The sequence below is a fragment of the Sardina pilchardus genome, chromosome 10, assembly GCF_963854185.1.
Source record: "Sardina pilchardus chromosome 10, fSarPil1.1, whole genome shotgun sequence".
In the NCBI taxonomy this organism is placed as follows: domain Eukaryota; kingdom Metazoa; phylum Chordata; class Actinopteri; order Clupeiformes; family Clupeidae; genus Sardina; species Sardina pilchardus.
In genome coordinates, this window is record NC_085003.1 from 4,153,289 (window position 1) to 4,167,256 (window position 13,968).

The following is a 13,968-nucleotide window of genomic DNA, read 5'->3' on the forward strand; positions in this document are numbered from 1 at the left end:
ACCAGCCCAACTACTGCATGTCAGTGTCGGCCCATTCAACGGGGGTACAGTGCCTCAGCCAATTGAAGCTCCGCCGACAGTGGCAGCACTCAGCCAGGATCGGGCCGACTGTGTTTGCTGTGCTTCAGCCGATCCGGGCCTCGGCCGACACTGCCGGCACTCAGCCAGAATCGGGCCGACTATGCTTGCTATCACTGCAGTGTTTTCAAACCGCTGCTGAAGTGCCGAGTCGGCTCCCCTGGCCACTTTGACTGTCCTCACTAGGGTTGCAAAGGGGCGGAAAATTTCCGGTAAATTTCCAGAAACTTTCTGGAAATTTCCCATGGGAAGTTAAGCTGGGGAATTTTGGAAATATTCAAAATGGGAAACTTTTATGGAATTACATGAAATTAGGGAATTAATGGGAATTTACGGGAATTTTGCTTTTTACTAGCAGCTTACATTAGCTAGCCAAGACTGCCGTGAACACTGGCTGAACTCAACTTGTTACAAAAATGTTTAATGAACTTATTTTAAGCCTCGGTTGGCCAAAAAATACCGACATTACATTCATGTATGACCCCAAACCTCACAAATTGTGATTATTTTAGAAAGTGCCAAGCTAAATCAGACCAGTAGCCTAATATGACCATATGATTATTAACCATCCCATTAGAGATGCAAAATTACGTTCTTCCATTTGCATGAGGACAACAGTCATGACACGCCAAGAACTGGGCGACTCTTTTCGCAAACTTCCCCCAGTTTCCCACCAGTTATTCCCACATGAGATAATGTTTGCAATGACATTTTCACCGGGAAAATTAGGTTTCCTATATGTCTAGTAGCCTATGTTGATTGTTGTGTGCATGTAATCGACCTGTGTGCAGGGTAGAAATTCAACTGAATTTGCACTACATCAGGTTGTTTTAACTAACATTATGAAAGATGTTTTTTTTCCAAGTACATTAAGGTCTTTGTCTTGCCAGATACAACATTTCCAGTTTATTCCCATTAATTCCCATTTATTCCCGTTAATTCCCGTATATTCCCGTTAATTCCCATGGAAAGTTTCCAACTTTGAAAATTCCCGGAATTTTGCAACCCTAGTCCTCACTGTGGGCTTCACACATTTGATGAGTGCGTAGTACTTGGGCAGTAGAAGCAATGACCGGTGATCAGAGTGTCCTAAGTGGGAGAGGTGAACAGCTTTGTGTGCGTCAGTCATGTTAGTATAGACATGGTCCAATATATTGTCTCCTCTAGTGGCTCATGATACATTTGGATGGAATTTAGGCCATACAGTCTTGAAATCCGGGTGGTTGAAGTCACCCATGACAATATAGGCTGCCTCGGGATGCAGAGTTTATTGTTTACTGATAGCAGAATGCAGTTCTTTCATGGGAAGCTTAGCATTAGCATCCAGTGTATGCAACTTATACAAAAGTAGATGTAAACTATCTTGACAGATAGAAAGTTAACTATGAGATGCTCAAGGTTAGTGGAGTAGTGACTCTCCGTGTAGTGACTCTCCGTGAAGGTGGTGTCCGTGCTCCAAGTTTTGTTACATAAATCAATGGTATTTGGTAAATGGACTGCATTTATATGGCGCTTTTATCAGCTGCGAGCACCCAAAGCACTTTACATAATCATACCTCACATTCACACACCGATGGCAGAGGCTGCTATGTAAGGCACCAACCTGCTCATCGGGAGCACTGGGGTTAGGTGTCTTGCTCAAGGACACTTCGACAGGGTCAGGAGGAGTTGGGCTGGAACTAGCAACCTTCCGGTTACTGGATGACTGCTTTCCTGAGCCAATGGTCTTGTTGGGCTCAACAGCTGTTCTGTCTATTCGGAGGACACAGCAACCTTCTAGCTCGATAGCGCTGTTGGGTACTTTGTTTAGCCAGGTTTCTGTGAAAACCATACAGTCCATTATGAATCTGTGTGTGGTGACCTGCAGCTGCAGTTCATCCATCCATTCATCCAGGGAATGACTGTCTGTGAGGAAAAGACTCAGTAGTGAGAGTTGATTCAGTGTTAGCTGTAGCCTTAGCCTTGCTTTTAGACAGTGCATGTTTGCGTTGTTAACATGTATCATGTTTAGCCAGATATGCGCAGCGCTGTAAGAAGTCAAACTTGCTCACTGATTTGAATCTACTGGAATACTGAAAGGTAACACTGGCTTCATGGTTTATATTACTTATGCAAGCCACTGTATGTACAATTGTACAATTCAAGAACTTACATATCAGAATGTTATCCAAAGTTTTACTTTTGCACAGTAACACTGCATTCAGTGCATACCGGAATATACACTATATAGACTGTAAATAGGAATAATATGCAACAATATAATATATTCCCACTTTTATATGCGTTCTGTCTATGTCCGGCGCTTCAATGAGGTTGAATTGGACTGTAAAGATCTGGGAAGTTAGATGGCAATGTTATTAGGAATAAATTATTTACGATTTATCTGACTCCATAAGATATATTGTACCTCTAATAAATTGCCAAATAACTAGTTTGTAAACTATGGCAGAGAATGGAATGGCACACTAGACTTTAGAAATATGCAAACTGAGCGAGGAGAATTAACCATTTATTAGGCCTTGAGCCTTTGAATGTAAAAGTAAAGTAATATCAGTAATTATCCTTAAACAAAGGAACAAAAGAGAAAGTAAATTTAACCTCAAAACAAACAATAAACTTGGACCTTAACAAGTTACCAAGTTACAATGCTACATACACCAGATAAAACAATATATCAAATAATGAAAATAACAAATCATAAAGAGACAAAGAGAGAGGAAGGGAAAGGGATAGAGAGAGAGAGAGAGGGGGGGGGACCAGAGATCAGAGTGACCTCTCGCCCAGAGCCGAGATAGAGAAGGAAGAGAGTGAATGACTGCAAGAGCTTCTCTTTTCATTCATCCAGCCACTCAGCAGGACTTCTTTACCTGAAAGTGGGTGTGGCGTCTAAAACTCTATAATGTGATTCTTAGTCCACAACTATGTACAAATACATTAGACTGCAATGAAACCGTGATCAGGCTGTTGCCCACATTACAAGTATTAAAGGAGAATTCCGGTGTGAAATTGAGCTTAACTGTACCGAAACATGTTAAGGTGTACTCACACGTGTTGTAAGACGCACCTTCGCTCACCCCCAGCATTCCGAACTCCTCCGTTTTCAGCCTAGCTTGCAGTAGGCTTGAATCTATTAGATTGGGCATTACGTAGCCTATGCAGCTAAATCGCTATTTTTAAACCATTAAAAAGGTTCCAAGTAACTCCACACTGCATTGGTAGACTTCTGAGGGTCCTGCCATTTAAAATGAGATACTGAGAACTTTGGAAATGCACAGGAAGTTTATTAAAAAAGACTGTTTACAAGCAGTGCCTTCATAGAATCTCTCGGCTGGGCACCATCTTGGAATCAAGTCGCGATAAGCCGACTGACGAGCACGAACGAACAGGAAGGACAGGGGAACATATTGCTAAAGTAATTCCATAGAAAATATATAGTTATACTGTCTACATGAGCATGATGAGTAACAAAGCTCAAAATGTTTGCAATATGGCCCCGGCAGTGGCACAACTGGCTGGGGCACCTGCACCGTACGCTGGCGACCCGGGTTCGATTCCCGCCCCGTGGTCCTTTCCAGATCCCACCCCGACTCTCTCTCCCACTCACTTCCTGTCATTCTCTCTACTGTCCTGTCCAAATAATGGCATAAAAAGGCCAAAAAATAATCTTAAAAAAAAAAAAAAAAAAATATGTTTGCAATATGTCCCCCTGTCTTTCTTGTTCGTTTGTGCTCGTCAGTCGACTTATCGCGACTTCACCACAAGATGGCGCCCAGCGGAGAGATTCTATGAAGGTACTGCTTGAATAAACAGTCTTTTTTAATAAACTTCCTGTGCACTTCCAAAGTTCGAAGTATCAGGATGTCAGGACCCTCAGAAGTCTACCAGTGCAGTGTGGAGTTACTTTGAACCTTTTTAATGGTTTAAAAATAGCGATTTAGCTGCATAGGCTACGTGATGCCTAATCTAATAGATTCAAGCCTACTGCAAGCTAGGCTGAAAACGGAGGAGTTCGGAATGCTTGGGGTGAGCGAAAGTGCGTCTTACAACACGTGTGAGTACACCTTAACATGTTTCGGTACAGTTAAGCTCAATTTCACACCGGAATTCTCCTTTAATTCAAGACCAAACATGGATGTATTACATTTACAACATACATTTTATAAGTATTTCAGAAGTTGTCCATTTGACTTTCACTGTATAGATGGAGGAAGTGGTGATGGCTGCTTGATGGGGTGCCGGCCACAGCCAGCTAGGACAACAATGAGCTATCAGAAGCTCAAACAGATGTAAATTAGCAGCAAAAGGCATTCAGCTCTATCTGCCTCAAAGGAATGTGAAATCTGGCTCTTACAAGACAAAAGACACCTGGCCACTCCACCTACAGGAACGTTTATGACATCCCATTCCCATAAATCTATAGGTATACGATGGCCATTCTAAATCTATAGGTGTAAGATGGCCATAACAGCATCCACTCTTCTGGGAAGTCTATGGAGTGTGTAAATGGGATTTTTTGCCCATTCGTCTAGAAAAGCATCTGTGAGGTCAAGCACTGATGTTGGATGAGAAGGCCTGGTTTACAATCTCCATTAGTTCATGCCAAATGTACGACTAAATCTACAAAACCCTTCACATGGTGCACTCAAAAATCCTTGATTTTTGCTGTTTCAACCCTCTGGTGAAATTTCACCCAGTTAAGATTCTGATACTGTCCTAGCAACATTCTGGACACTGTCCCCTGGAATAGTCTGGGATACCATCCTCCTATGATCATGTTGCTAAGATGGTATCAGAATCATAAGTTGTTGAAATTGCATCATGTGAAGGATTTTCCCAGATCACATCACAAATGTGTTTGATGGGGTTTAGGTCAGGGTTCTATGTGGGCCAGTCAAGTCAGTCTGGCTTGGATCTCTTCATGAGCCAAATGTTTGTGAATGATGACTGGATGCTTGATGTTATCTGTGGCAATGTAAGGATAAGGTGGCTTTTTCTCTTGAACAGCTGCTTTAGTTCTCTTGTGATGTAGATTTGCAAGGGACAGATGTGGACGGGAACATGCTGGATGCTCTCCTATTTAATACTTCACGCATTGGACATGGATTTGCTTTGGTGCGCCATCCAACTACCAAGGCCCTTTCTCGGAAAATGGGGGTAGCAGTGGAGGTGTGTCCCATATCCAACCAAGTAAGCATTTCATAGTGCTTTTACATGACAGATACAATAGTCACATAAAATGTAAATCATTTAAACTACAGACTTTAAAAACATCATAAATATCCCCATACCACTGCCAGACACGCAGAAGCCCTTTACGTTTTATGAGTCATATTACTCATTCTCTTTTTTTTGTAGGTACTGAAGCTTGTGTCAGACTTGCGTGACCATCCTGCTGCAGTTTTGATGTCTGAGGGTCACCCCCTCGTGATTAGTTCAGATGACCCAGCCATATTCGGTGCAAGTGGTCTCTCATATGATTTTTATGAGGCATTTGTGGGCATTGCTGGACTGACATCTGGTGCAGGCACACTGAAAGAACTTGCAATAAACTCCATCAGGTGAGACTACAGTTCTGAATCTTGTCCTGCGGTGTATATGGGTCATTCCATGTCAAATCAGATCATTTTTTGCTGCATCATCTCAGATTTTGTTCAAAGTCAAACCTTGTCTACATCAATGGGTCCTTAAACCAAAGCCTGTTTAATATTTCCGTATTCCGTATCCGTAGTCTTCATATATTTTCCAGACCTCGAAATTATTTTTTACAGCCTGATAAACCCAATCCATGTTTGGGCATTGATATCTTGACAAATATTTTCCCTAGCCTTCCCATTTTTTCTAGGATGGAAGAACTCATAATAACCATGTTTAAACCATTACAAGACCGTACTAAATGTCTCTTGACTTTCTAAAAGGTTTCTGAAAGGTGTGCTGTAAGTGTGATATTGAAGGTTTTTAAAAACAGTTATTTTTTATTATTTGGTATCAGTCACTATTTAATGTTGAACTACATACATTTATTAATGTTGTCTTTAGTTCAAAATTGGTAGCCTCCACAACAAATGACCATGACAATAACAAGGATAAAACAAGGAGTCATTTTCATGCAGCTGAAATGATACAGTATGTGGGGTAGCTAGTAGGACCACAGAAATCCATATGAAAATAGCTAAGCATATGGACATCTAGTGTGTTAGTACCAATGTTGTACCAAGTACCATTCACAGATTAAATGCATGTTGTTACAGGTGTTTTGGGGATACCAAAATAAACATTTACAATAAATAATAGATTTTACTGCTCTGATATACTTTGATTGAATGGAATAGCTATATTTTAATTCCCATACTACAAAAAGAATAATACTTTTCTAATGCCTTGAAAATGAAAAGGATGGCAAATATATCAAATGATGTGTTTAAGACCTCAAAGTTATACAAGGTTCTCAAATTTGAATATCTTCGTCTTTTACACAGGGAATATTTATGTCCTATCGTGGTAGTCGCTGGGGGATACTGGCCCTCATTTATGAAACGTGCGTACGACCAAAAACAGGCGTAAAACAGGCGTACGCTTGTTTCCACGCAAAGTATGGCATTTATCAATGTGAATGTGTTCGTGGCTACGCTCAAATCTCACGTCTAGTCTCAACTCGTGTACGCAAGTTTTTCAGGCGGCATAGCATCACGCAGCAATAAATCGGCGGTGCATTAGAAAGTTGAATAGTTGAATTGATGGACTATCTCGGACATAACACCTTTCCTGTACATGTGCAGCCTATTTGCTGTAATGTAGCATATTATATTGACACATTTGATGGCTTAGAATAGCCATAGGCGATGATTAGGCTACTTTCTCTTTGGCAAACGCAACATTCATGAATCAGGCCTAGGCATATATATTTGTAATTATTTTCAAGGGCAAATTTCAGTGTCGTACGGTTTTGTAATTAATGTATTTATAGTATGATGCGTTCTCTCTGCGAAAATAAAGTCTGTTGTGCTTAAATCGCTCTAGTTTCCCGCCTCCCTTGATGACACAACCCTGAGACAACCCAGCCACAAGAGGACTTAAAAAGACATCATTTATGAAGTTGTTGTTTTTTTGTTGTTGTTGGCTTTGCCTCGCGTTCGCGTCCAGTTTGACATGTCAGGATTTTCCGATAATGACCGCAATCTCATGATGCTGATGGCCTAGGCCTATTGACTTTTAATTTCTGCGCGTGTACACTAGTCTGTGCTTGAAACTGTGGCAGACTAGCCTAGGCCTACTGGTTTTCACCATTTTAACCACAGCCTGTCTACAGGTCTAAATTGTTTAGCACCTTGTCATTTCGCGTTTGTCCAGCCGTTCACCTCCGTGCGCCCCATATGTCATTCAAAACATATTTCTGGATAGTAGCAGTAGCCTGTGTATGCGAAAATGTATGATGATAGTAGGCTATACTAAGAGATTAACACTTTGGCATGCTTGGCAAACATCAGTCTTGCACATAATATTGAGCTAAAGTTTTTAGTGGAAAAGTAGCCTATTTAACCCTTAAGAGTGTACCGTCACACCGGTGTGACAGGAATGTTGGAAAATTAACATTCTAAAGAATATCTGGGTTCATTGAATTCTACATAGAATTTTAGAACCTTTAATTGTTGCGGAATGGAATCTTGTATTAGAATGTTCAAAACCCACCCTTTTTTAAAGGCATGGAACTTAAATATCAACAACCTTCAAGCAACCTCTTCAATCAGCATAAATATCAATAGGCCTATGGTTCACTATAGGCTCTTGTACAGGACTAGAGGTTTATGCTTATGCAGCTTAGTACATTACCTGAATTCTTCTTCCAGTTGTGTTCACGCTTTACCACAGAGGCATCGTCAGCCATTTTGCCGTGACTTCAGAATGTTTTGAGTGAAGCCCTCAAAGTTGACTGACAAATATGTAACCACGTAGCTATTCTGACTGGGTTCAAATAATGTGTATAAATAGGGCTGAGCAACGATTAAAAATTTTAATCACGATTAATCGCATGATTAATCACATTATTATACGCAAAACTCAATAATGAATTCAAAAGTAATATATAGCACATTTTCATTTCAAATGTGCTGCCATATGAACACAAGTGCCATAGCATTTTTTCTGCAAACATCAGCATTTTGTTTATACAGTAGCAGTTAAATAAATGATTTAGTGTAAATCTCAACTTACACAATGTAATCAAAACAAATACAAATGTAAAGCTTATTGTACACACACTTTTTTGGTAAAACCTTTAACAGTGCGTGTAGTCAGATATTTCCATAATACTTGTTAAAAGCCTAGCCTGGTATAATGTCAAAATTATTTTTTATTTAGGCCTATAGGGGTGGGTGATATGGGCAACAAATAATATCTCGATATTTTTTGTGATTTTGACGATAACGATAATAAGTCAATATCCTTAAAAAATCTTTTTTTTTTTTTTAAGTCTGAGTTACTTTACAGCTCATTATTTCTGAGTAGCAACATTACTATGGTAATCAATTACCAGCCTGTGACTTTTTAACCAAATCAACCAATGCATTGTCACTCTATGACACATTTGTAATTTTGCCCCCTCTTGTGTGTGTGGTAGGCTAATGATGAAGTCTAACCAGCTACATTAGAATAGGATATATAGGGCTAACCAATTTCCCAAGGGAAACTCTGATGCTGAAATTCTTTTCAATCTTTTACTGTAAAACTAAGCAGAACAACAGAGTAGGCCTACATTTCAGTTATTTCCTTCAATGTTTTGTTTGAGTGCAGTCACGTAGGCAATCATTCCAAGTTACAGAATAGAAACTAATGCGTTAGCTTATGGCTAATGTCTATGAGAAATCCCATAGAAATGCTAACGGTTAGCATAATCGATAAACAGGGTTGAAGAAGTCGAGTAGCAAAGCAACCTGGCGCATTCGGTCGCATCGCATTCAGTCAGGATTAACGTGTCAGAGGCAGTAGTACTTGAAAAACAAAAAAAATTGGATAGTACTAAAGCCACAGGTCTTGACAACATCTCTGCGAGATTCTTGAAAGATGCGTCAGAGAGCATTACCCCATGCATTACCCACATTATTAATATGTCTATTGAACAAGGATATTTCCCCAAAGACCTGAAGATGGCAAGAGTAATTCCACTTTATAAAAAAGGTAATAAACTGGACCCTAGTAACTATAGACCTGTCTCTATCTTATGCACATTATCTAAGATAATAGAAAGAATTATCTTTGAACAGGTTGATAATTACTTGAAATCCCACAATTTATTAAATGAATTTCAATCGGGATTTCGTAAATCCCATTCAACCGACTCATGCCTACTGTATTTAATTGATTTTATTAGAAAGGAGGTTGATGGGGGTAAACTCTGTGGTATGGTCCTGCTGGATTTACAAAAGGCGTTTGATACAGTTGATCATTTTATATTACTAAAAACATTGAGGGCTATTGGATTGAATAGTTTAGCACTTAAATGGTTTGCTTCATATTTGAATGATAGGAAAAAAGTGGTAGAAGTGGGGGGTACAATCTCCCAATCACAATCAATTACATGTGGGGTTCCTCAAGGGAGCGTTTTGGGTCCACTTTTGTTTCTTTTATATATAAATGATTTGAAGAGTGTGTATTCCTGTGAACTGTTTTCATTTGCTGATGATTCTGCATTGCTGTACTCTCATAAAGACAAACACATTGTTGAATCAATTCTAAGCACAGAACTTTTGAATGTCAGCAAGTGGCTGTCAGTCAATAGATTGTCTCTTCATCTAGGCAAAACTGAATCTATCTTGTTTGGGTCAAGGATGAAACTGAATAAGCACTCAGGATTCCAGGTGTCAGTAGGGGACACTGAAATCACTGCTAAGAAATCAGTCAGTTATCTTGGTTGTGTTTTGGATAGTTGTTTATCTGGAGGTGAACAAGCTCAAAAAGTGATTTCTAAAGTAAATCAAAGAACACGTTTTTTGGCAAGAATTGCTAAGTTTCTTGATTCAAGAGCCTTGGTGACTCTTGCAGGAGCCATAATTCAGCCCCACTTTGACTATGCCTGCTGTTCTTGGTATAATGGGCTCACTAAGTACTTCAAGCATAGGCTACAAACATCACAGAATAAAATGATAAGAATTATATTGAATCTACATCCAAGAACACATCTGGACTCCCCACACTTTAGAAATGTTGGATGGTTAAGGGTAGATGATAGAGTATCTCAGATTGAGCTGAGTGTGGCCCATAGGATTGTTTTTGGAGATGTACCTAGATACTTAATGAACTATTTTAACAGAGTGAGAGATGTGCATCACTACTCCACTAGGGGCAGGTCCACAGACTTCGTACTTCCTAGAGTAAAAAGTAATATAGGGAAAGCTTCTTTTTTGTGTGTAGCTTCTAGTCTGTGGAATGGATTGCCAAGTCATATTAAGTCGATAAGAAATCTGGAGAGTTTTAAATGTTAATAAGAAAATGGCTGAGGGATAAATCAGAATAGGTCTTAGGTCCTGCTATTGACAGTAGTTGTCTGCTATTTGCAATTGTCTGTAGTTTTTATTCATGGAATTTATTTAATCTATTTATTGTTATTAATTATTTTGTTGGGGAGGGGGGGGGGGGGGTCTAATGTCACACCACCATTCTTGACTGATTAAGATCTGTTGCCATCTGTCTCTCTTGCTTTCTTGGTGGGACCACAATGGAAATAAGCCTCAGGGCTTTTTTGTGTAATCCTGACTTTCTTGTTGAAAGAGATGGTGCGGTCTATGATCTGTATCATGTTCTTTTATTTTAAATATGAGTTGGTCAAATAAATCAAATCAAATAAAAAATTCCAATTGAAAATACAGCGATGGAACTGATTTTGTCGTACGCATTCGGTCGCGTCGCTTGCAGTTAGGACACGGTGTAAGGAGAAAATGCTATTGAATAATCCCAACTTTTTCTCTTTCAGGTACAGTTCCTTATCCCCTCAGCAAAAAGAGGAAGCATTGTCCATATGGCAAAAAAAGTGGGACAAATTTGTGATGGAGAATTTACCATAAGTTTTTTTTTTCCTATAACCGGCTGTGTGTGTAGGAAATAATGAAATATGTTGCGGGTCATACAACTGCTGGTCTAATTCTTCGGTCAGAAAGAATGCAAATCTTCCAGGGAGATGTTATTGACCATTTATTCCACAATCCAAAAGTATGTGACTGGTATGTTGACAAACAAATTATAATTTGTTAAGTTGTGTTGAGTTTGTCATATTGTGTTGTGTCAAGTTGTGGTTTCTAGAAAATAATAAATACAGAATACAATCAGCATCGCATTCTAACTGTGCAATCAAGACATGCTAAATATACATAATGAACAGGTTCAATGTCAGTAATAACACCACGAAGTGGGAGTATAAAGTAGCACGTGGAAAAGCCTAAAACAACGTGACTTACATGGCTATACATTGTAACAGTCTGCCATCCGTAATTACAAATGGCATTACAGATATAAAGTGCCAACAGCTAAGCTTGCATGAATATACGATATTGTAACATGTTAACTATGAAATTATAGCATTAACACGATGTGTGAATCACGAGATATATGACTGACTAATTGCTAAACATTCCACACATTCGCGGCAATTAAGCTAATATGTTTTAAGACATTGTACTCTTATTAAACAACAGTTAATGTAAATGTCACTTACATTTGGTCAGCAACGCACAACAGGACAAAACTAGAAAACGTAATTTCGAGGAAATTACCAGTGCATGCAAAAGCAAGACATACGTACATTAAGATAAAAATGTGAAACAAACGTCCGATTGTATGCTTTAAGCTTGAGACAGAGTAGATTTAGTCTTTTGAGTAAAGCTTGAATGAGGGGCATTAGTTAAAGGACTACAATCTTTCAATAATCTTCCCCGAATCTTGTCAAAGTCTGTCAGTGTAAGGTAGGCTTAAGGGGCAGTGTGTGCAGAGGTGGAAAACCAGCTAATTAGTATTAGCCGATTCTAATTAGTACAACTCTTTAGCCAGGTAGAGCAGCTAGTTGGTGAGATCACCTGTGTTAAGTGCACAGATAGAACCAATACGTGATTGGACTTTTACTCTCTAAAGCTTGACTTTTTCACCTCTGAGTGTGAGTGAGCGTGTGTGTGTGTGTGAGTGGATGTTGTCTGTAAGGAGTGTGGCTTTCTATGATGCAGTGAAGTGGGGGAGTTAGGTTAAGGTGAGAGTGTTGTGGAGTGCATGGAGAAATGTGGTATATATGAAGTGCTGCAGTCAGGTGTGCGTGTGTGGATGAGTGAATGGTTTGACAGAGAGAGCTGAGCTGATGAGAGAGCAGTAATGCAGGTTCAATTTAACTGGCTGTCAATTAAACTTGATAGGGCCTTGAGCAGCTGGCTCTTGACACAGGTGCAAATTAGCTTAATCAGCATCCTCTGTGATTTCACAGCAGTGCAGTGTGATAGACCTCTGAAGTTCGCCCACAAAAAAGCTTGCCATAGGCAGTTGGCTTCAATTAACTCCCGATCCCTCATATGGGCAAAGATGGCAGCTTTGGATCCTTTTTGTAGGCGAACTTCAGAGGTCTATGAAAAGTCAATGGGGAAAAATATTTTGCTAATATCTCAAAAAGTTTAAAGTTTACAGAACTGAAATATACATAGGCCTACACTTAGTCTCACATACACGTGGACTTTTCTGTTTTTGTTTGTTTTATTATTTATTTGACATTTGTTTATTTGTTTGTCTGTCTTGTGTGTTTAGGTGTCACGGGTACGCTGGCGATTACGCCACCGTCCGGTATCTTTTGTCTGTGTCTTGTTATTTTGTGAAATTGTTTGTTGTGTTGTTGTCACGGGTACGCTGGCCGTTACGCCACTTAGTCAATCATTTTTTGTCTTGTCTCATGATGTTATTTTGTAAATTTGTTTGTTTCATGTCGTCACGGGTACGCTGGCGACTACGCCATTCCGTTCGTCACTATTTGTATCAGTGTTGTGTGTAAAGCGCTTTGGGTTGCACTCAGTGCACGTGAAATGCTCTATATTGTAGCCTCAGCCACATAAAGTGCTTTTCAAATTAACTTGAATTAATGAATAAGTTAGTTATGTTTACATTTGAGCGAAGTAGGCTTATTTATAGCCTATTTCTTAAATATTACAAATGTCTATGTAAATGAACACATAGAAAGCCTGGCCAGGCGCTGATCCGTTTTGGTACATTCTCCCTTTAAAGAATATATGGGCGTAAATATAGAGTGAGCATGAGCCTAGGAAGTCTATAGGGTCTTTCACTGTCACTCACCTTGTCACCGTCGCACGCACCCACCTTCTCACTCTCTGTCCTATGGCCATAGACCCTTTATATCACATGCTCCGTTTTGAATGAGACGCGGAAAGAGGAATGAATGGAGGTAGACGAATGCCGGTAACGCAATGGTCTGATATCCTTCAGAATTTCTTTAACAAGTCCGAATTAATGAATGTCAAGTATTGTGCTATTTTTGTATGGATTACTCTTCATCATTACGCCCGTTTTGCTATGGAATCTACTGTCGGACTTTCGCAAATGAACTGAATTACAAAGAGGTGAGATCGCTCCTTTTTTCTCTCTATTTTTTGCTGGCGGGATTTCCGAGAAATTGTCTAGGCCTACTTGTTTTTTTCACCGAATGTACGGATTACCTGCTTTTTTGGATTTTATGGACTGTTGAAAGTTTTGCTTTTTTGTTGGAAAGCGCACGGCTGTGCGCGGGGTTTTTGGTTTGGAGTTCGCTGCTTAGGCCTACGCAGTGTGTGGACTAAAAGACTCTGCCCGATTGGGCTGCTATCTCTCTCTCTCTCTTTCTCCCATATCACAAATTCACTCACACAAATAAATACTCAC

At 39.6% G+C, this 13,968-nt stretch overlaps 1 protein-coding gene across 1 annotated transcript in view; it reads left to right on the forward strand.

Moving 5' to 3' along the window:
* The window catches only part of ada2a (adenosine deaminase 2a), a 26,238-nt gene extending 12,270 nt beyond the window's left edge, over nt 1-13,968 (forward strand). The window contains exons 8-10 of the mRNA XM_062546663.1: nt 5,108-5,265; nt 5,434-5,636; nt 11,042-13,968. Coding sequence (XP_062402647.1) covers nt 5,108-5,265; nt 5,434-5,636; nt 11,042-11,132 — 452 coding nt within the window. The 3' untranslated portion in view covers nt 11,133-13,968. The remainder of the gene's footprint in view (nt 1-5,107; nt 5,266-5,433; nt 5,637-11,041) is intronic.